The sequence below is a fragment of the Sturnus vulgaris genome, chromosome 1, assembly GCF_052056855.1.
Source record: "Sturnus vulgaris isolate bStuVul1 chromosome 1, bStuVul1.hap1, whole genome shotgun sequence".
Classification (NCBI taxonomy): domain Eukaryota; kingdom Metazoa; phylum Chordata; class Aves; order Passeriformes; family Sturnidae; genus Sturnus; species Sturnus vulgaris.
The window spans coordinates 6136809-6160025 of record NC_142243.1 but is presented as its reverse complement, the minus strand read 5'-3'; the positions used below and the strand labels follow the sequence as shown (position 1 = coordinate 6160025).

At 40.8% G+C, this 23217-nt stretch overlaps 1 protein-coding gene across 2 annotated transcripts in view; it reads left to right on the top strand.

Moving 5' to 3' along the window:
* Nucleotides 1-20928, top strand: part of RHEB (Ras homolog, mTORC1 binding) — a 38646-nt gene extending 17718 nt beyond the window's left edge. The window contains exons 2-8 of one of the 2 annotated variants that reach the window (XM_014873703.2): nucleotides 184-255; nucleotides 6521-6588; nucleotides 9702-9784; nucleotides 13946-14002; nucleotides 14103-14150; nucleotides 14675-14756; nucleotides 19918-20928. In XM_014873703.2, coding sequence (XP_014729189.1) covers nucleotides 184-255; nucleotides 6521-6588; nucleotides 9702-9784; nucleotides 13946-14002; nucleotides 14103-14150; nucleotides 14675-14756; nucleotides 19918-20010 — 503 coding nt within the window. In that variant the 3' untranslated portion in view covers nucleotides 20011-20928. The remainder of the gene's footprint in view (nucleotides 1-183; nucleotides 256-6520; nucleotides 6589-9701; nucleotides 9785-13945; nucleotides 14003-14102; nucleotides 14151-14674; nucleotides 14757-19917) is intronic. The other variant, XM_088157893.1, reaches the window with a different exon arrangement.
* The last annotated feature ends 2289 nt before the right edge of the window (nucleotides 20929-23217 follow it).

The following is a 23217-nucleotide window of genomic DNA, read 5'->3' as shown; positions in this document are numbered from 1 at the left end:
AGTTACTAGAAATAGGCACTAAAATTAAAAATAGGTCAGTTGTCATGTATAGATAGTTTAAATGAGCCACACAGAGCTCATCCTGGATAGATAGAAAATTGGTGTATCTACTAGTAAGCAGTGAAGTGATAACAACCTGAAGACTTAGTTTCATTCGAGATTTTTCTTTCCTTTGCTTTACAGGAAAATCTTCACTGACGATCCAGTTTGTGGAAGGACAGTTTGTTGATTCATATGATCCAACCATAGAGAACAGTAAGTAAAAAACTGCCAACCTCCTCTGCCAAACTTTTCTCAGAAGCCATTGGGGTAATACATATTACTTATGTGGATATTTACATATTAACATTCAAGTCTATTAATTACCACAGATGGGTTTTTTTATTCTTTTAAACCAGTGCTACAGTGTTGCAGCATGGAAATCAGTGTCCATATTTCTCCAAACAGCTGAACTTTTAACACTAAATGAAGGGACACCTAATGAATTTGGCTAAAATGAACCCCTTGTATTTTGTATGTGTTGTTGAGCATCTGCTTCCCCTGATGTACTTGGGGCACTTTAAATTCCTTACATCACACATTACGAAAATGTGCCACCAAATAGAAGTATTCCAGAGTGTCACATAGGATCAGTATATCCAGATGAACAGTAAACCAGCAATACCCATCAGGATTAAACTACTGCCTTAGAAGGTAGACTATGTGGCTATGATAACATAATAATCTTTTCAATTACTCCTTTCCAGCAGCTGGATGCAAGGCTGGTACACAATCAGCTTCAAATTCTGGATATTTGACTTCTTAAGTGCTGTTTTTTCTCTTAGCAGTTTCTTTAAAAATAATTCTAGTACCTTTGTGAGTAGCTGGCATAGCAGGTGAGTAAAGACACTGATGCTACAAATGCTGCCAAGAGCAAAAAGTCATTTCAGAGGTTACCTGGCATTCATTGCAATCCAGCCACCTCTTTCTGAGCTAGCAGTGCCCATAAAGTACTTGAACAACTGCAGTGCTGGGCTGAGTAACTTGATCATGTTGGTTTACTTTAGTCGTGTGGCAAATAAAAGTGGTTTAATGATCGTAGCCCTGGGGTTCTTGTATTTTAATGACTTCTGAAATGCAATGGTGTAGCACACGCTTTTAGTATTTTGAACTTCTGCACTAGGATGTTAAGCCTATGTGATACTCTGGAAGTTTGAATGAAGCAATCAGCAGAACAAGGGTTCTTTTGAATATATATATATGTGGTATATAATTACAAATCAGTAGCTATCAGGATATTTTACTTGGGACTATTTTATTGCTTATAACTAAAATTCAGATGCTGCTTTTTGAGAAACTCTTAATTTGCTTTAGCAAGTCAGAGTGTATAATTTGGCCTTTGGTCTGGATGTTAACTCTTACACAGATGTCATTAATGCTAACACTTTCCATCATCCTTTTTTACTTTGTTTGACTTATAAGTCAGGTATGTCTTGAATTAAAGCTGCTAGCAAAATACTGGGGTTTAAGTTTCTGTCTTTTAAATCTTAATGTCACTTGGGGCAGGTTATTTTTCACTGTCTGTGCCATAAGTGCTAATTATTTAATCTTTTAGTTTTATGCAGATACATGTGAATGAATAAAAATTGAGAGACACTGAGTCAAAGTCTCTACAAAATACGGAGTCTGTGCCTTGTTTTAGGATTGTGACACGTTGGTACAAGACTTGTCTTGTTTCATCCTTTGCCTGTAGCTGGTGTTTGTAACTCTGTAGTTGTGTGTCTCACAACTTCAGCATTTCTGAACAATACAAAAATACACTGTAGGTGAATTTTGCTCTTATTTGACTCTCTTAGTCTGCACTGTTTGCTTGATCTGAGCTCTAAGCACTGAGCATGTCCTGGCCATGAAGACTTGGTGGGAGAGGGATCTTGAAAAGCCTTAACTTTTCACTTGATTTCTTTCTTGTTTGCAAAACAAACAACATTATTCATTTGGTGTAAGTCTTGTGAACTGTGGCATGGCTGGAGGAATTGGCTTTTTGAAAGGCAGAGAATTGAACAGTCCTTCTGTCATCAGAAAATGTTGCTGGGAAGTAAAAGGTTGAAAAGATAAAAGTTATACCCTGGGGTTCAAAACAGTGGGAAATTTGTCCCATCTTTAAGCCCCAGAAGGCCTGATAGAGATGGTGTTTTAAAAATGCTTCTGTGAAGAACAAAGAAGAGAATACATTCTAATTTAACACTAAAATTTAAACCTTTCTGAAAATTGTTTTAAGACAGCTGTGAAACCAGTTTTGATGGATTAAGTATAAAATAATTCTTTTGACTTAAGATCTAATACATTAGGGTTTTTTTTCTGAATATGAATCTTTGTTCAGTGAAGTCTTTGGACACTCCCAGCTGTGTTTCTGATTCTGTGTAGGGTCATAAGATGCAAAGTACGTGATCAGCTCTTAGACTTTTCCTAGCTCGTGATTTCACATTTGGTGGACAGTATTGGCAAAAAGGGTTGAAAAGTTCAGGTTCTTATACTGGGGACAGTGTTGGAGAATGTTGCATTTTTCCAGGGCATTACAATAAGTTGTAGAACCTTTACAGTTTAATCTGGTAGTTGGGTCTACACATGTAACAAAACTTGGAAATGAAAAGAATACATGGGAAAGGATAGTCCAGCCTATGTGATTTCTGTTTTGTCTCCAGAAAATTGTTGTTGATAATCTGTTATAGTATTCTACCAGCAGTGAAGAAAGGGTAGGAAGATGCAGTAGTGCTGGTCGTGCAATCTTTATCATTTTTGTCTTCAAATAATAAAACTTGCACAAAATATTGACTGCAAAGCTAAATTGTATGTAAGGCAAGCTGAAGTCAAGCTCCTAGAGGAACAATTTGTGTAATTTATAAGCCTTGAGCAATAGGATTAAGACCTAATATTGTAGAAATTTCAGGTTTGAAGTGTGAAAATCTCTGCCTTTGGAAGTGATAAAGAGAAAATCAGATTTTGCTTAGTGTTTGTGAAGGTTAGGCCAGCTTCCCTGCTACATTTTCCTTTGTTTGTATTACATTAGCACCAGAAAAGTATTTCAGTTGAGGAGCATGCTGAATTCAGTTGCTTCTGCTAAACTTGTGTGTCAGGAAGAGTAACGTGTATCCTTTTGTGGCAGCAGTGGAGGTGAGAGATAATTGCTTCTGCAAAGAGACTTTCCCTGTCTGAATGTCCGAACAGGAGTGACATCTCAATAGGTGGCTGTTCTCGAGACAGCCAGGCTGAGAAACAAGTGGAACTACTACTTGCAGGGATGTTGGAAAGAGAAGAAAGATCCTTGGAGAACAGGAGTGTGTGCAGGGAGTCCGTGTGGACGCTGGGCTGGATGGGGCTCTGCAGGCAGATCAGCAAACCCGTGCAAATTAGAATGCAACAATTTTACAGGAATGAAAACTAGGACCTGTATTTGAAACTCAAATAGGTCAGAAGGAACAGGTAATGAAGATGTGCATTTAACTCCACCCACATCATCTTTGCAGGGATGTCTTGTGTTACAAGTAAGATGACTTGACTGCCCAGGTCTCAAATGTGTCCTCCAAAGCCTGCTTGGCTGCTTTTTGATTTTTGTTGCAGTTTTAGAGGGCTTTCTAGCACTATTTCACAGCTCTCAGGTCTTCCTTTTTCCCCTAAATAGCCTCACTAGCTCCCTAAGGACAAAGGAGCATCTTCCCAAATGCATTCTACCTCCATCCCGTGTTTTTTAATACAAATGTAAGTAGAAGCATATTAGAAAGGGGCAGGGGTCTGGAGGACCCCTACTAGTTGTGGAGGGGGCACCTATAGGTTTAAATGAGTTTGACAGAAAATCTTGAAGGCTAAACCTCTACACATGCCTTGGCAGCTGCACTGGAAGGTGAACTGTGCTTCTCAGGAGCTGCTGGTGAGCAGCCTTCTAAGGGGTGCAAGTGAGGCTTCTGAGGAAAACTAAAAATAGCTCTGTTGCATTACACATCTCAGTGTTGTGAAAGATGTCCTGCTAGATTAGTGGCAGGCATTGACTTTGGAATGCAGGTGGGTGGAAAGGGATGCAGGAGGTGTTAACCGAGGAGCTCTTGTGAGGTGGCTGTATTTAGCTACCAGCCATATTATGGCAGTGATGTTACAGCACTCTTGTACCTTTCTTCAGTATCACTGTTGATTTAAAGACCTGCATTTCTTTGCCTATTACTGCTCTGGGGTTCTTTTTTTATTATAATGGCTTGTTTCCACAGCAGCTGTCTTTGAGTTGCACATGCAAATCATTTCATTCATGCTGGTCTAATTGCAATGTACTTGATCTTCAGGTAGTGATGATCACTGGAGTTGTGTTGCAAGGTGTAAGAATGTCCTGTTCCAAAATCCATGTTCCAGTTGATGAGCAGTGTTTTGGAGATGCTTACATAATGATTTAATATCAGGTCAGATCTACTGAAAAGTGTCTTTGGCCTACCAGGAAAAGCCAAATTGTGCAGGGATTGTGTTGTTGTTTGTCTTGTTTACAAGCACAGCAGAAGTCCCAGGATTGTGGGTGATGGAATTGGAAGTGAACACTTTGGCTGGATCAAGGGGACCAGGCTTTTCACAAACTTAAATTCTTAACCAGGAATGTTTTTAAAAAGCTTCAGCAAAGAAACAGAAGTCATTAGTTGTGACTTCATTGAAGCAGATTTGTCTTCACACAGTGGGCTGTGCTTAGTGCTGCAAGGCTCTGCACTGCACTAACAGCTCTCCTCACCAGGCCGTGGTGACTCCTTCGCTGTTTACCTTCTCCTGTCTCTGTCACACTCCACTTTCAGTAATGATGATGATGGCATCGTTGCTGGGTCTCTTCTAGGCTTCTAGAATAGTCTGAAAAAACTGCTGTCTTTCCCTTTTTAAATATTAACTTCATGATGCCCTTGAAGCTCCTGTGACTGCAGAGTGCTTTGATGTGTGTGTGAAGTGTCAAGAGACTGGAGAGGCTGTTACTTGCACACACCTGTAAATGCAGTGTATCTGCAGAGGAGTCTGTTTTCTCTGATTCCAAGCAGTGATATTGTATATAGCAATGCTGCCTTCTAACATCTGTTCAAACAGTTTGTCCCCATCACAGCATTCATCCAAGGCTAAGAGCTGTCATGGATCTGTGTTTCATAACCTAAAACTTTAGTGCAGCAGTAACAACAGCATCCAGATTGATTTGAGGGCAGCACATGTGCTAAAGCAGGGTAAGGCAGGAGCTCTCTTTGGGCTCCATTTCAAATGTCATTTGCTGATTTTGTAATGGAAACACTGTTGATTTAGACACTGTTAGCTTGGCTTTACTGCTTGAATTGCTCCTTTTTTTTGAGGATTGGATTTATGAGGTGGGTTGAAACCTCCAGTTTCAGCTATTTCAGCCCACTTGTTCAAGATAATGCTCACATTGTGGGGACTTGACAGAGGGACGAGCTTTGGCTGGGAGGAGGAAAGTTGGCCAACTCCATCTACTTGAGGCGTGGGCAAGGAGTGCACAGTGGGGTCAGGGGCATTCAGCTGTGCAGCTTTGAGAAGCTGTTGGCCAGCTCAGCTCACCTAAGTGACCTGTCCATCTGACTCTGTTTCCTTGCTCATCACTGCAGTGGCAGATGAGGTTTCTGAGGACTGTTACTAGCTGGGAAAGCCACCCCAACTAGAGGATAACACAGACTTTACTCAGTGTGTCAGTACTGTCCAGCAGTGGTTTCTGGAGTGTGTATTGAAGGGTACACGAGACCTCCAGAGTCAGGCTTGAGTGCTCCAGTTGGGACATTATTCCTGCAAGAGCTGTGACACTGTTTGCTTTTGCAGTTGCATAACTCAAACACAGATTCCTCGGCTCACAGCGCGTTGGCATTTCATGAATCCAAGGACGAGCAGCAATTCTCATCACTTTTAGGGACTGAATGTACTTTGTGACTGGGGATTGCTTGGGCTGGTAGCTACAGCAAATGTGAAAGCAACATGGTGAACTTAGCTAATTGTCATCATTTAGGTTTAATATAATCACAAGTTCTGTGTGTTTTAGCCTCTAAAGATTTTTCCTTTTTTTAGTCCAGATCACTTACTTCATGGTATTTACATTTAGGAAACTGATCTTGCTAAACTGCTTGGAAACCTAGGAAAAGATCCTATAATAAGTTCAAACTTAGCTTTGATGCCAATTGAATTTAAGTGTCTTGTGTTACCACAAATTACGGTTGTCTGGATCTTGTAGAAATGCATGTAAATCCCCTTTTTTATTCCTCTTATTCCCTCTTTCCTTTTAAAAAAGCAAAGAAGCTGGCTCATCCAGTGTGAGAATCATCTGAAATTTGAAATCTTAAATTAAATTTCTGAGTTTTGCTATCTGCAATAGACCAGTTAAAAGTACAATACCTTGTTAGTCTCTTACTTCTACTTAAAAACCTGTAACTGGAGTTCTTTTTCTTCATGCCTTGGCTGATGATAGCACAGATGAATGACTTCTGATCTCTTCCTTGTGTGTAGTTCTCACCTGTTTATGTATTTCTTGTTCTAGCTTTTACAAAACTGATCACAGTAAATGGCCAAGAATATCATCTTCAGCTGGTTGACACTGCTGGCCAGGTAAGTTATCTTTCTTTGAATCCTACAAGTTACAGTGACAGGTACTCATACTCGTGTTGAGCTAAGTTGGTAGTGACTGTGCATTCAGAGGTGAAAGTTAACTTAAAAATGATCCTGTCTTCTTGTTTAGTCGCTAAAGAACTTTCTCTGTAGTGTTTATTTAAAGGCTTTGGTTTGTGTTTTGTTACAGGGTTGTTATTATTTTTTCCCCTATCTATTGAATGAGTGAATCTAGTGAATTCCCTAAAAAAGGGAAGAGGAAACTACCTTAACGCTGATGTCCCAAAAGTTCATCAGTAGCTTGTGTGATATTTACAGAATAAATGAGTGGTCTTGCTTTAGATGAAAAATGGCACTTCAGTAAATCATGGGGAAATTTTTCATGGTTTTTTTTGTATTTGTCTGCTCCAGCTACACCACCATGACTTGTATCCATGGAGCAGTCATGGGGAGCAGACAGATTCATGTAGGTGGTACCAATAAACTGCTGCAGTTTGTCTGCATTTTAACGTGATGGTTCACGTGTGCATATGAGCTCCGCCTAATGACAGGGAGTGAGGAGAGAGGTAGCACGTGTCCTGTGTGTGCTGGGGAGCTTTGGGAAGTGCAGGTGTTCATTATTTACAGGTACAGGTTTTCATTACATGGTGCTGCTTGCCTGAACCCGTGCACGAGAGAACTGTGTCTTTTGAGAGACTCTATATTAGGAAAAAAAACCTCATCAGGGACCACTAAACCCCTGTATTTTTACCCTTTTTTTTTTTTTTTTTTTTTTTGCTTACATTCTCTTGCCTTCTGTGATCTCATACTATGCCTTTGGGTTTTTCCAAGCTATGAGTAGTGTTAAACAATGTTAGTGTTATAAAATACGCTGCCAGTACTTACAGCTTTAAAGCTGCAGGATGACCGCTCATAGCTGGGAGACTGTTCAGAGGGGCTGTAACTTTCTAGGTATGTTTGATTGCTTTCTTGGAAGAGAGCTGTGTGACTGGGGAATAGCCATGCTGTATTTATATGGTGTCAGGCCTTGGTGCTCATCAGAACATGTGTGATCACTCAGAGGTGTGTGAGCACAACACTGACCACATGTCCCAGTGCAGGATGGCTGGATGGGGAATGCTCTGCAGAGGAGAGGGTGAGAGAGGGGCAGGCTGAGGAGTGTGAGCAGCAGAATGAGCTCCATTGGTGTCACTCAGTGCCATTGTAAGTGCACTTGTATTACAGCTCCGATTGTGTAGCCTAGTGATAAAAGAAAAATTCCTCTTTGAGGAGGAAATTGCCTTCTGGGAAGGCAGTGTGACTCACCAGTAACATACCTCTATTGCTGAGGATTGATTTAATGTTATACAGTATTGTGGAACCTAAATAGCTTCTTTCCCAGCCTGTGGTTATTTTCAGATTTAATTCTTCATGGAACTATTTGAACTTTGATTTCTGGCGCACAGGGTTGGAGGGGAGAGATGATGTTGGGTGATGGGAGGTGTGGCTTGGACAGATTTCTTTCTCAAGTCTGTCTTGCTTAATGGCCCACAGGGAGTCCTCGTGTGTATACAGCACAGCAAGAATTGTATTGCAGATTTGTTACATACTTTTGAAAACCTGGCTATGGCTTGAAAAGTTGTAGCAACATTGCTTTATCACTTGACAGATTTCTTAATTTGACCCATAAATTGCAGTGAGTATAGCAGCTTTCCTTCCATCTCCTATCAAGCTAAAAATAAAGTAGTGAATTAGGAACAGTTGAGATTTTGGCACTTATTTTTCTTGGTATTCCTTATCTGTCCTGTGCCTCTTTACTTTCCTGGTTATTTGCTGAGCCTTGTGCAGTTCAGTTCAATAGGGCTCTTGATACAGGGTCACAGAAGAGGGGTGTAAAAGGAAATCTTACCTAACACCAAATTCCAGCTGGAGTAGGCCTGGGAAATTCCAGGTAAAGTCAAGCCACTACAGAGTTGCACTTTCACCTTTTTTACACAGACTTAGCTCAGATCCCTTCTGTGTTGACTTTGGGATTTCACATCCAACTGGAGTGGCACTTTGGCATTTCAGAGAAGATGGGGGAGGACTGCCCTCAGTGTGTAGCAATAAAGGCAGATGAGGGCAGCTTTTGCCAAGTGTTATTCTTTCAAACTTTTTTTGGCTGGATCTGTGAAGTTGATTTATAAAGAGTTTTTCCTCTTCTGCCAGTGAGGGAAGTTTGATTCCTTTTGGATGTCTAGATTTAAGCTGTGTGATTGCACTGCTCCATCTGTTCAGCCATGACAATAACAGAGAGGTTATTTGATCTTCAGCTAAAATTAACATCGTCAAAAGCATAGGTTTAACAATTTGAGAACACATACATTAGGAAGTATGGCCCTTGTCAAAATGGAAATGTTTCCTGGGAATATCTGTTGGAACAGGCTTTTAACGTTGGATTCATAGTATTTGTGTTGCATTTCCTGCAATATGTCAGTCTGGTTTTTTTGCCTGTTTGGTCAGTCCCTTTTCTACAGGGGTAATAAATTCACTGAGTAAATTTCTGATGGTTTTGTCTGGTTTTTTTTATTTATGTAAACACTTGTCCTATAATGTAAACTTATAGTTGTCATAAAGCAACTGTATTTTTTGCATTTGATAAGCATTAGTTAGTAAGCCACAATTATTCACTTCCTACCAGATTCCTTAGGTAATTTAGATGTGATCAGTGTCACTTGAAATTACAAACGGCTAGATCCTATCATCAGCTGTTGAAATTAAGATTTTGAAATGTATCACCAGCAAGATAAGAGGCATAATTGCTAATTAGTGGTGGGACAGAATGGATGTTTTATACTTATACAAACAGATAATTAAGCAGGATAAAAGGATTGGGAAGAGCTTCAGCTCATCTGTAATCGTAGAGGGAATGTACCATAAGAGCTGTAGATTAAATTGTAGAGTGTACAGATGGACTTTTAACTTTCTCTTGGTTTGGTAAAGATGCCACATGTGACATTTTGATGAAAAAATTCTGAAAGTACTACCTATACAAAATGTCTTAGAGATGTGGCCAACTTACCTCATGGTGATCTGATGGCATCAACGTCTGAACTGTGGCACCCTTAATTTTAAATGCAATATTCTTTCCACAGGATGAATACTCCATATTTCCTCAGACGTACTCCATAGACATCAATGGCTACATTCTTGTTTATTCAGTCACGTCAATAAAAAGGTAATAAAATCTGTTTGTGTTCTTCTCTTTAAATGTTTTCTGGGTTTAGCTCCTGCCTCTGCTATATTCTGTGTGATTATTTCAGTTAATCTCTCTCCCTTAGAAGTATAGTAAGAGTGAATATTAATCTTCTTTCAGAAATGTCCCCTCAGACCCAAATGTCATAGACACTTTGCAGACTAATGTGGAAGGTACCATGTAAGAAATGGGGCAGTGTTAAACTACATTGTTTTGAGGTGTAAGTAAAAGTACAAAGGATCATTTCAGAAATAAGTAGAGTTCATTGCTCTTGCATCAGATACAAAGGCAGATGTAAATTGGAATCTGAAGGGCACTGTACATTTATGTGAAGTATCCAATTAGTTGCTAGATCATTCCTTCAGTCTTGGTAGCTTATTACAGTAGTGCGATTCTTCTTGTATTGAATTGTCCTGATTAACCATAGAAATATTCATATAAACAGCAATAGATGACTTTTTGACTGTAGACCATCTCTTGGCATGCTGCATCGAATAATCCTCCCTGAAGGTTGTCCCAGACTATCCCTCTTGTCCTTGCTGTTCCCTGTCCAGAGTCCATTGTACCTGGAGTCATGCATGATGCATCAGCCTTTGTGTGGCTTTGCCATCTTCTGTTATTTCCTCTCTTCCTCTGGTCATCTTGCTTTGTTTAAATACTGCTTATCCTTGAACAGGTGTTGATTTTCTAATATTGTACAGCATCTTTATTAGGTCAGCTGAATATTTTCTGAAATGTTTTGTTTGAGGAAAGTGGTTAAGATCTTAGAGCTTTCAGTCTCATCAAGTACAAGAGAAGTTGATGCTTCCCTTCTACTTTAAAGACAGCGGATGGGCTTTTTACAAGTGCTGAAGTGTTTCATATGTTTTCCTCTGAATCAAATAAAACTGGTCATTTCAAGCTCTTTGAAAGACTATCATAAAATACAGGTAAAGCAACTTCTCTGTTGGCTCTTTTTCCTTCTCAAAGGGAAGATACAGTCTGGTTATAAACTGCTGCTTGCAAGGTCTTTAATGTTGAACAGATTTCACAGTTCTTCATTCTTGGCTTTCATCTTCAGTTCTGAAGTAGAGAAGGGCAAGCACATGTTGGGCTTTTATGTGTGTCTAGTGATACTAAACTACCAAACTCTGGGTCTGGGCTTTTTAGTGAGAGATTCAGTGTTGGTCCTCGGTAACTTGTATGAAATAGGAGTTAGTATTCTCTGCCTTAAGTAGACAATGCTCCACTCCTAAAGCAAATACAAAAAAGTTCACTGATAAATGGGTGCTGTGAGGACAGAAGTGCCTTTGACTGAAACCACTGTACATCACTCAGAGGATTCTGCAACCTGTGCTGTTCCCTGTTTGGCAACTAAAGGACATATTCTTTCTCAGCCACTCCATTTGTTGCCTCATGATGTGTTGCGCTCACCAGGTGAAGAAATGAACATGTTTTCTGTGATAGCATTCAATCAGTTAAATCAAGTTATGGTAAAAATACAAACAGGACAGACTAGGTTAAGGCTGTAGGTCAAAAGTCTTTTCATCACTATTTAATCTTGATCAGTTTATTCCAAGTTTTTATTGTTGTTGTTTCTTCCTTAAAATGTCAAAGTGTCCATGGTCTTGTCTTGTTCAATTCCTTATGTTTTGTATCAAGACAGTGTTTAGGTGATAGGAAAGATCTTCCAAAGTACTCTGGTAGCTTTGATGACTTGCCCAGGCAATGAGATCACAGTCATCATCTGTCCTGACTTCTGTTAGTTCTAGTGTGTATATTGATCCAAATATTGATCCAGCTGGGCAAGAGCTTTGACTTAAGCAGACTTAATAGAAATGCTTTTTTTAAAGTCATCAGCTTCCCTGCTAACCTCCAGTGGGAAGTTTAAATAGGACTTGAATGAAAGTTAATACCCTATATTTTTCATATTCCCAGGCTCTCAGCAGCAAGGTTACTGGAAAGCTTTTGCTCTAGTTCATCTTAATTAAATTCCAATTTTGTATCTTGCTAGGTTCCATGATTTTGTGTAACACATTTATCTGACAGCTAGTAATGGGTTTTTTTGTGTTTCACACATTGAGCTGTTTGCTGCAACCCATTTGCTTGACAGAGCTGGAAGGGACCTTTTTCAGTCTCCAAATCTCACAGTTTCACAGCTTGACGTAGTGGTACTATTTTTGGATTGGTCAGTCCTTGCTCCTTTTTGTCCTTGCTCCTTTCAACATTATTAATTTGGAAAGCTTTCTAGAACATTAATTGGCCAAGCCAGTTTCATTCCTGGCAGTTCTTAGCAACTTGTTTCTGTGTCAGACTTGTGTTGGAGTTTAAATAGCACTTCTCCTGTGGTTTCCACCATGGTCTGTTAACAAGGATCAGCTTTTTATTTGTAGTATTTTCACTAAAAAAGGAACTTTGTGAGCAATCTTAGACAAGCAGATATGTACCCAAAGAGGGGCAGTGGAGATCCCAGGTTGAAGAGCACCTGGCAGCATTGTACACAAGAGCCTCAGGCAAGGACTCACCAGAGTGCTGTGCTGCTGTGTGGTGTTATTCTGGCTCACCTGGAAACAACACATCTAATAGGGGAAAGGGAACAGTGATTGTACTATCCTAGGGATTCAGTTAGCCTGTGGATAGGGTGGCAGTTTTGTGGTCTGTAGCAGATGGTTTTTTTTGGTAGCATTTTTATTCTTCCAGTTTGCAGGGTCACGTAGTTCTGTGTAGCGATGCCTCTTGACTGTCACAGCCAAGCTCCATTCAACTCTTCTTAATAATTATGAGCGTCCAAGACAAGTTCTCAAGACTAGAATTTCACTGATACTCTTTCAGCATAAGGACCTTGTGTCCCTAAAGTCCTTTCTGATTCCACATTTTTCATTGATTCCACATTTTCCACAGTATAATCTGTAGTATCCTGCTTGAGTTACCAATAGCAATTTGTGCCAGACTAAGTCATGCTTCTGTTTACAAAGAACTCATTTTCTTGATAGGATACACTGAAACTATTAGTTGAGCATGGAGAAGCATTGTGTTCCACACAGTCTCAAATATTATTGCTGGAGTCAGACAAATTGACCTCCTTGACAGAAAATCCATCTTAAATGTGGTAGCGTTTACTGTTCTAGAAGTGAGAGGTTTTACTGCTTTTGAATGGCTTTTTTTTAGGCACCAGGTCTTTGATTGCTCTGAGCTGGAAATGAGTTTGAGTGCTGTGCTATTTTTAAGAGTTTCAATTCTAATTGAAATGCAGTGCAAGTCAAGACACTGCCTGTAGTTAACAACCTTGGAAACTGGAAAAGTTTTGGTCTCTTTTCTGTCTTTTCTGTTGTCTGGTTGCGTGTCTCATCCCTGAGCCTATGCCTCTCTTAAGTCCAAGTTGTGCACTGCATGTACCAGCATTTTTTCCATAGTGTAACCAGAGGAGTGCAACATCTGCTCTTTAACCCCCTTCATAGCTTGTTCTCGAAAGTACTGAATGTCAAGTGCAGTGGATTTTGTTAATAAGGTTTTTGACTCGATATTCTACAGTACTTCTTCTTACGTCGTGTCATCCAAACTTCACCTGTATGGTAGGGGAACAGACAAAAAGAGTATTTGAAGAATCATTGTTTCAGTGCCATTTTGCAGATCAGTTTACTCACTTTCCTTAGAAAATTGGAATTTTGCCTCCTTTTGGTTCTTACATAAATGAAACTTAATAATTATGTATGAACTAAATGTTTGTTAAAACAAAGTGTTCTTTTAAGATGGAGCTTGCCAAACTAATTACTTTTTCTTCCAATTTGCTTTAATTTAACATACTCATCCAGAATTGTTGGACTGCTGCAGTTAAATTTCTCACTGCAGATACAAACCAGATGAGAGGTGGGGAGGGACTTGGGGTGATTCTATGTTAGATGCATCAGTCCTGGGTAATGTTATTTATTTCTGCAAATACCATAACTGGGGAGGCTGTAAGGGTAGGCTCAGGCTGGTCTCTGCTGCTGCTGGGGCCAGTTTGCTGTTGTTACACAAACGGGTAAGCCTTCCAGCATCTGTGTAGTTGTGCATACATAGAGTTAAGTTTTAAACACAACCTACATATGCATTTAATTGCTTGTGTATTGGGTATTGAGGATAAACATCAGAGTGCATGTGTGACTTCATCCCTTTATTTTGCAGTTTTGAAGTGATAAAAGTTATCCATGGCAAGTTATTGGATATGGTGGGAAAAGTCCAGTAAGTAGTGACACTTTCATCTCATTTCATTGCAGGCATGTTGCTAGTGCTTTGTTCAGTATACTGTAACTGTTCTGAAGTTCTGAACTTTCTTTCACAGAATACCCATTATGCTGGTTGGAAATAAAAAAGACCTGCATATGGAACGGTATGTGAACTCCAGAATGTGGGAAATGCAAGGCAGCAGCTCACATTCCTGTGGCTGCAATGCAATGGGTTTGTTCTTGACTTTCCAGAGCTCAAATCAAATTGTAGGTTAAAATAAGTTACTGGCAAAGGAGTTGTGTCCAGAATGTGAACTACGAACCATGAACTTCTGTTGTAATGTTGATTTTTGCTGAGAGGTTCCAGGGACAGTCATTTAACACCCTGGGTTTTTTTCCAAGTAAGTAACAGAAGTGTATTTGACACAGCAGCAATACCAGATGATATTACAGATTATGAAAACAAAGCAATACTTTGGGACAGCTGCTCTTCTGGGTCACAAAACAGTTTTACCTGGCCCAGAAGTGCATTTGACAGCAGCCAAAAGCAAATGCTTTGGATCAGACTTCACAAGACATTCCTATTACAATGCACTTAAGTGCTTCAGTACTCTGAGGTATTTCTTGACATATCAGATTCCAATTCTTCTGCAAGTTATAAGAAACATATTTTTCTTTCTCTGATCAGGGTGATCAGCTATGAAGAAGGGAAAGCTTTAGCAGAATCCTGGAACGCAGCTTTCTTGGAATCTTCTGCTAAAGAAAATCAGGTAATGGATTTAAGAGTCACTTTATTCAAATTGCAGTGTAATGAATGACTCAGGGTTTCACTAAATAAAGGAGGCTGAAATATTTGCATGCACTGTACAGATATTTTGTGTAGATGGAAGCAGAATGGCTGTCTGCACTCAGATTTATGTACACAAGTTTTTCCCTGCAACTGTCAATGGGAGGAGGAAGTGAAGAACTGAAAGTTCAGCTTCACTGAACATATCAGAGTACTTTGTGACAAATTAAAACTCACATCCACGGGGTGGGTGGAGCAAAGTCTGTTACCCTAAACAGGAGTCATTGCTGGCAGAGCAGTGAGTTGGTATAAGAGGATTGTGGTGGTTTGTAAAGATTTCCTGAAAATTTTAAATTTAAAACCTTGTGTTTTAAGGTTCTAGGCAGGCTCAGTCTCTCTAATGGAGGAATAATCATTTTGTCCGATGTTTACGGTCAACAGTTCTACAAGTTACTTATGTAAAGTTGGATTTTTCCCTGAAAGAAAAACATGGATTATTTTTTGCCACCAGATATGGAACACTTGGAGTTAGTTTATCAGTATTTCTGTTTCTGGCTAAGACTTGCATTGACCTTGTCAAAACTGGGCATGATGGAAGCATGAAATTTCTCAGTATCTTCTCTGTATGCTGGAGAGCTTCAAATGCATACCAAAGGAAATTAAATTGACAGTGTAAAGAATAAACCGGTTAAAAATGTCTGATCTTTTTTCCCCACCCCTTTCTTTTAAATAACTTAATACTTCTGGATTAGACAAAGCTGTTGCCTGTGCTCTTTTTCATTTGGCATATGTTCACTATGTGTAACACCACAGCAACTCATATTCAGCAGAAGAATGTCCTACTGATATCTTCTCTGGAGTTTTTATTCTTCTTGAACCAAGAAGAAAAAAGTCATGTTTACTTATGTAAAGAAGCCACAAGCTTTGTAGGATGCTTGGTATGTCCTGTGTGTTAATTTGCTGCACTGACAAAGTCCCCTGTACTGCCGTGTATTTGTACTCCTGTATTAAGTTAAGCTGCCAGCTGAATTGTATACATCAAACGTGGTACCCTTCAGGGAAATCAAAATGTCAGTTACATATCAGATATTCAAAGTCCTGGACAGTCCTGTACAAATCCTACCGAAAAGATTCAGACATCCTGTGCATTCTGGCTGTCAAAGGTCTTCCTTTCTGCAGGATCCTTCAGAATAGTGATCACAGGTCACTGTAAATTCTGTCCCTCTGGCTTTAGCAGCAGGTTGGTAGAGGCAGGTGCCTGAGCACAATTCCTGCTGTTAAATCCAAAGGGACCAATTAAACAGGCTGCTATACAATACACTTGGTAAATTTGTCCATCTTCAGAAGTCTGGCAGATCAGATGTCAGTTCTGAGATGGATGCCTGCAGCATGTGACCATCCTTCAGGGGCTCTGGCATGTTTCCTTGGGAGGCTTGGGATGTGTGGAATAAAGTGTGGAGGAGCCCAACACTGGCACAGCTGCCTCAGTCTTCTCATACATCTCCAGCTCTGAAGAGGTGGAAGATTGAGTTTTGAGAGCCAAGTGTGGAGTCTGGAGCTGTGGGAAGAGGAGACACCAGGCATTGTAACATCCCTCCCTGTGAATTGGACCCAGGAGCACTTCTGAGCCTATTTGGGTTTTCTCCTCCAAATCCCAATCTGACAGAATCAAAAGAGCTGATACATAGACTTCTGTCAACACAAGGCATCTTCTCTTATTCTGTGTCTGGTCTGGGGGGTGGAAAAAGGGTTTGTTTTGCACTTTGTAACAAGCTGTGTTGTCATTTTCCTGGCACTGAGTGTTCATTTTATGTAAGCCAACTTTATTGGAAAAAGAAGTCTGTTGGCACTTTTTGCATTGAGGCTCATCCAAATAATCACCTGTACTGACTTGGTACAGCAAATGTAACTTGACTATCCAGATTAATTTCAAACTCCTTCCAAAATGTTTCAGCTGTTTGCTTAACAGAAAGCTAGTTTGTGCTTAAGGCATGAACTAAACTGGATGAGGGATTTGGAACTTGAGCAGAATTCAAAGCTTCTTGACTGAGGGTATATCTGTTAATTCTCTCTGAAACCAAGCCCATCTGGATTTGGAGGATTTGGAGCAGAAGTGTGGCAATTTCTGAAGTGCTGGTCTGAGTGAGATTGGTTGTGTACGTTATGTTCTTCACAGTGGTGAGGAGAGGGGGTGTCCCTGATAGCAAAGGCTCTTTCCCCCTTTTCTAATTTCCTGTTTTGCTCCCCCAGCCCCCCAAAAAATCCTTTTTGGAATAACTGTGAGAGTGCAAGGATCATAACCCAATTATACTGGGCAATTAAAATAGTTCCATAGATTAACTTAAACAAACTATGCCTATTCTGCCAAGAGTTATCAAATGATAACATGTCCCAGAAGTAGCATGACTTGGAGTAGATGGAAAGTGAGAGAGGCAAAGATTAAAGCTGCAGTGGTGATGAATGATAGTGGCTGGCAGGAGTTCTCAAGGTCAGATAGACTTGAGTATGTGCCAGCTCCTCCAGACATGGGTGGCCTGGTAGGACTTTGGGAGGAGCCTGCAGATCACCAGCACATCAGTCATCAAGGGAAATCCCTGGGCTTTGGGAAGGCAATCCTGACACTTAATGGAAAAGACTGCTGGGCTGTTACTGTCATGTCTTCTCAAGCTGCTTAATTATTACCAGACGTGTTGAACTGCTTTGGCTAACTTCAGGAACTTCCAGTCCTTTCTTGTGGAATTCCCTAGGTAGTGTCACCTAGGCAGTAGTAGAGTGCTTCATCTTAATCCCAATGCAGTAAAATCACTCTTGGAAATACAGCCATAATCCAAAGTGATCTTCAACACAGGTGAAGCTGGAAGCCAACTTCTACTGGAAGAAGCAACTAGATTGTGCTCATGCAGTTATGCAAAATGCATTGGATCAATTGCAAAAGGAGCAAGGAAGTAGCAGAGTAATTTGCTTTTTACCCAAATGGAGTTCTCTTAAAAATCAATTCCTTGGTTGTGCTTCTTTTTTCAAGGGCACCTTAATCTTGGAGCTCAGAAGATGCACTGCTTAGTAAATTCTTTGGAATCCAGGGATCTGACATGTTTGGACTGGCAGAGGAGGGGGGGGAAAAGCCCTCTTTCACCTGGCTATTGTTCAAATTCCTGTGCCCAGTTCTGTGCTAGGATAAATCAGTCGTGTGAACAGCTGAGAGTTTCCTCTTGGACATAATAAAAGAGTTGCCAAAGGGTAACTCTGGCACTGTGGGCTGGATTTGGGTGGTTACACCTTCCTGCTGCCTGCTGGCAGCACATTCCCGACTCCCTGCCCATACAGGGACTCTGCCTCCTGAGCTGCCTGTCCTGCTCACCCATCTGCAGCAGCAGCAGCTGAGCCTCTGGTGTCCCCTGCTCAGTGCTGGGCTCTGTGGGCAGCAGGTGTTGCCCAGGCTGGCATCTCTTTCGTTTGCTCTGGGAGAAAGAGGGAAAAGCCAGATGGCTTCCTGTGGGCTAGGTGTGACCCACATTTCATAATTGGACCATATGGAGGCAGATGCATATAAAGGCTGGCTACATCCTTTATTCCTTGTCACAAAACATCTTCCTGTGTTGCTTAAAGGCTCAGTCTAAAACTCTTCAGCATGTTTGAGCTGAATTACAAATTCCAAGGCGTTCACTGTAGGACAGTCATTAAACCTTCCAGTGAATTGCATATTTTCTGTGAAATGAATTAACAAACTCTGTGAACTCCTACATCTTAGTGCTTCAAACAGCATGTCTTTGACAGGGAATGTGCAGCTTTTTGGTTGACAGAGTAAGTTGTGGAGGTTTTTTTAATGGGTGCTGTGAAACGTGGGCAAAAAGAACTTGTGTATTAAAATGAAACCATTGAAAATTTTGACTCTAAGGAAACAGTGGTGCAGTATATTTGTAAATCAGTGCTTCACCATGTTTTGATTAAGGAAAACTCTTCAGTAGTGGAAGCAGTTTGATAGCAACTTCAGTCCTGGCCATGGTTCTCCTAAAATCTTAATTTGCCCAGGAAGTGTGTTGTATCATTACTGAACTAATGAGCCTCTTCTGTCAGGTTCTGTTGGGATTGCAGGAAACTCCATTTTATGGAGGAATACTCTTATTTTCCAGCTGGTAAAGTACTTTAAATAGTTCCAGAGATCGTACTGTGCACAAACAGTATAAATGTGGGAAACTTTAACATTAAGTCTAATCTCGTTGAGATTGCTGTGGGGCTTCAGTCAATGAGATTAATTTGGAAGACATCCAGTTAAGAATTACATCTTATGGAGGTGGAAAAACATCTGTTAAATCAGAATATGTGGCCATAAATCACAGGGTGCTCTACAGCCTGCTGATTAAAACCAACAAAACCCCCTTTTTATCCTCTTTTCTAGCATGACTGCTTTTATATAATAAATATGCTTTCCTGTGCTTGGAATTCCTGAAGTGGATGGCCAGAAGTTGGATCAAATGGCAGTCTGGGATGGTCAGGAGACCATTTCCAAGCTGAAGATTCACAATCTGAAGCTCTAGCCAAGCAGTTCAGACTATTTAAAATGTAACCCCTTTTCTCTCAGGAGGGCTTATCAAAGGATATTCCCTAATATTAGTGACAGGTCAACTCGTGCTTTCCCCTTGTGTCCTTGCACCATGTCTAATGCTGGTCATACTGATAGGGACAATGAGAAAATCAAGAATAATAAAGTCACCCCTCATACTGAGTGGTGCAAAGTCAGTGTTGAGAGCTGAAAAATACGCTGCCTTCTGTAATTATTCGTTATCTTAAAGATTACTGAGAACAAACACATTGGTTTATTCTCCAGAGCAGCACAGCATCCAGACCTTCAGTCAGTCAGTCAGGGCAGGCTCACCATGCAAAGTAAGGTGATTACAGTTATTAGCTCTGTTGTGAGTCTGGCTCAGTTTGTGCCTGCCCTCCCTGCCAAGGGTTGCTGTGGATGGGGGTTTGCACTTCCCTTTGAAACTAAAATGACTGTGTTTGCCCTCCTCACTTTCAGAATAGGCATTGGATGTGTGTTATCTGCTGATGTAGTTGGTAAAACTGCTAACGTTTTTTTAGTTATTCTTTCAGTAAGTGGGCAGTCCTGGCTTCTCTCCTAATGGTGTGCTCTCTCTTTGCAGACTGCCGTTGATGTTTTTAAGAGGATAATTTTGGAGGCAGAAAAAATCGATGGGGCAGCTTCACAAGGGAAGTCTTCATGCTCAGTAATGTAATTCCACTGCAGAACCTGAAAACACTGGGAATACATTCTACCTGAAGAAGCAAAACTGCCCATTATCTTTAAGGATAAACTATGCTTCTTTTTTTTTTTTTTTTTTTTCCTTTTTTTTCAATTTTTTTTTCTTCTGTTAACCTGAAAGATAAACAGTTGGTTTGGAGCCTTTCCCTTCAGATTATGTTAAACTCTGACTCCTGTGCAAATGGCTTCACTTCCATTTTCAAATTTTAAGCAATCATATTTTCAATTTATATATTGTATTTCTTAATATTATGACCAAGAATTTTACTGGCATTAATTTTTCAGTGTAGTTTGTTGGTTAGAATAATCATCAAAATGATGCATATTGTTACACTACTATTAACTAGGCTTGGATATCAGTGTTTCTTTGTGTTAAATGTATACTTGTAAATAAAATAGCTGCAAACCTTAAATGTTCTGTTTATAATTTTTCGTTGATTACTCCATATCAACTTTTTTTCTTTTTTTTTTGTGAAAAATGTTCACCTGCTGACCTTAAGAGGAGACGTGAGATCCTTGGAGCCAATGGATTGTTTGACTATTGCTCGGGAAATTGTTTGCGAATGATCCCAAACGTTTTTGCTACTGGAACTCCAGGCTGGCCAAGCAGCTCTGCTTTGCTTTGTGCCCGGTCACGGGAAGGAGAGACAAGTGCCAGCTTTATTTGGAAGGGAAGTCCTGGGTTCCAGTCAGAACCTGCTCTGTGTTTTTCCTCTGTAAGCGTTGAGTAAAGGGTGCGCAGAGCCGCCCCGAGTCCCTGCGCTACGGACTGTTCACGCGGACTTGTGACTGGGAGTGCTGTCAGGATGGAGTGGATTTATCCAGGTCACAAGCGTAGACTTGTTAAGAGAACAAAAATGTCATTTAAAATAAATTGCACGTCCTGAACAAATCGGTGTGGGCTGTTTGTTGTTGAATTCCTGTGCTCCTGGGTAGCTCTGGTAGAGGTGAGCGGCCTCCTGCCACCTGGCCATGCACAGTTCAGGGTGCCTGCACAGCTTTCTCTGACCAGCTCCAAGCTTTTCTTTGGCTTTTGGACTGGAGGCTTAGCAAGTCATAATCTCTCAAGTCTGGAAACAAACTACTTTCAACTTGCAGTTGACCTACTTTGTATTGAAAAGCAGAACAAAACCCAAAACAGTAAAAATAAACAAGGCTGACTTGGGGAACAGCTAATTAAGTGAAGTGTTTCACCTGCATTTTTGTGTTCATTTGAAAACTTAATTTCTTACAGGAGTACATAGGAAGAAAGTTGGAGTGGTTTTGCAACCAGAATTAGCTTTTACCTTCCAGTCTGTGCTAAAAGATACAAATGAAGCATTGTATTCCTTTATATTCTTTGTGCAGTTGTTTCCTCATGTGATATACAAAATGGTCTAACCTCTCAACAGTGTGGTTGAAAGCTTGGTATTTTCTTTGGTCATAAGAGTAACTGGTAAAAAAAAAAATAATTGCCCTTTTTCTCCACTTAGGATATTTCCTAATGTTTCTGAAAACCCATTTTTCATGAATTCTCACGCTTTGTGCCAAGCACAGGTTGAGTGGCTGGGTGATTGTTATGCATGATGGATTGCTGGAGTTCAGCAGAGAGCTCATTCAGGGAAATGAGTCCCTGCTTTGATTTTGGAACCAGACTGAGCCGGGGCTGTTCCCTGCCCAGGAACGTGCAGCATTGGAGTGAGGGTCGCTTGGCTGGCAGTGGAATGGCTGAGCATACAGATCATGGCCTGAGGAGCAGAGCACGGGGTGTGTCAGTTCAGGGTGATCCTTCAGTGCCTGATCCCTGGGGTTGCTGAGCTGTTGCATGACCCAAGGCTGTGGTGTTGCATCATGGACACAACATCATGTTCTGCGTCACAGGGTGGAAATTCTGGAGTAACACAAACCTCAGTGACCACATCTGCTCCATTTTTTTGGTCAAACCCTGGTTGCAGGTGTACTGGCATCAGTCTAACCCCCATAATAGCTGCTGCATTGTTTCTTGAGGTGTGCCAGCTGCTAGGAGTTTTAAAGGTGATGCATGAGGCCATGTGCAATTTAACAGTCTGAGATAACTGAGGTCCTGCCTTCCAGTGGTAAGGCTTTCCAGAAGGGCTTAAAGGCAAGTGCAGATTTTCTCAATGATTGGTGGTGGGAGTTTCTGAGACTTGAAATTGATGGCCATGTATTGATAGGACAAGGGGAAATGGCTTCAAATTGCAGGAGACTAGATTTAGAATAATTAATAGGAAGAAATTCTTAAGGGCAGTGATACACTGGAACAGGCTGCTCAGAGTTTATGGATGCTCCACAGAGCCAGGCTAGATGGGGCTCTGAGCATCCTGGTCTAGCAGAAGGTGAACCTGCCTGTGGTAGGGGGGTTGGAACTGGATGGGCTTTTGGGTCCTTTTCAGCCCAAACAATTCCAAGCACTGAGAGATGTGTACTGCTCTTGCATTTTCCATAATAGCTGAAGATTTGAGCTCATCCACATATGTTGTTCCCTTCTTCCTTTTTCTGCTTCATCCAGTAAAAAATGGAAATTATTCCACTCATCCAAGCCTTTCTCTGCTAATAAGATCTAAAGACCAGCCATGTGCAATAGTCTTGCAGTTCTGCTGAAAAGTGTAGTCAAGTGTGGTCAGTGAATTCCTCCTCATCCTTGGCTATGCAGAGATTTCACTTGCCTTCTCAGGATGGCACCTTCAGCAGCTGGAGTCTAACAGAGGCTGGGGCAGCCTTGTGCTTCCTTGTACTGAGCTGGCACAGGTTGGGTTCTTCACCTTGGGAGCCCTGGAGGGTGGGGTCGGCAATTGTGGAAGTCCTGTTATGTACAGAAACAAAACACTGCTTTGTAGCAAACTGCTGCTTTCCTGGAGTTAATGAATTTATACAGCCTTGTATAGGTTCTCTGATCCAGGCTAGGAAAGAATTATAATTCTAGGAAAAGAATTATGTAGACTTTAATAACCTTATTCTTAAGGGATGGTCATTTGCAAAGGTGAAAGTGCAAAGAGCCTTTTCTTGTTGAGGAAATGAGCAAAACTTTTTCACTGTGAGGTTGAGCACAGTCCACCAGTTTCCCAGCTTGGACATACTCAAAAGCCACTTGGACATGGTCCTCAGCAATCAGCTCTGGATGACCCTGCTTGAACAGGGGTTGAGCCAGGTGTCCTCCAGGGCTCCCTGTTGATCCCAGCCA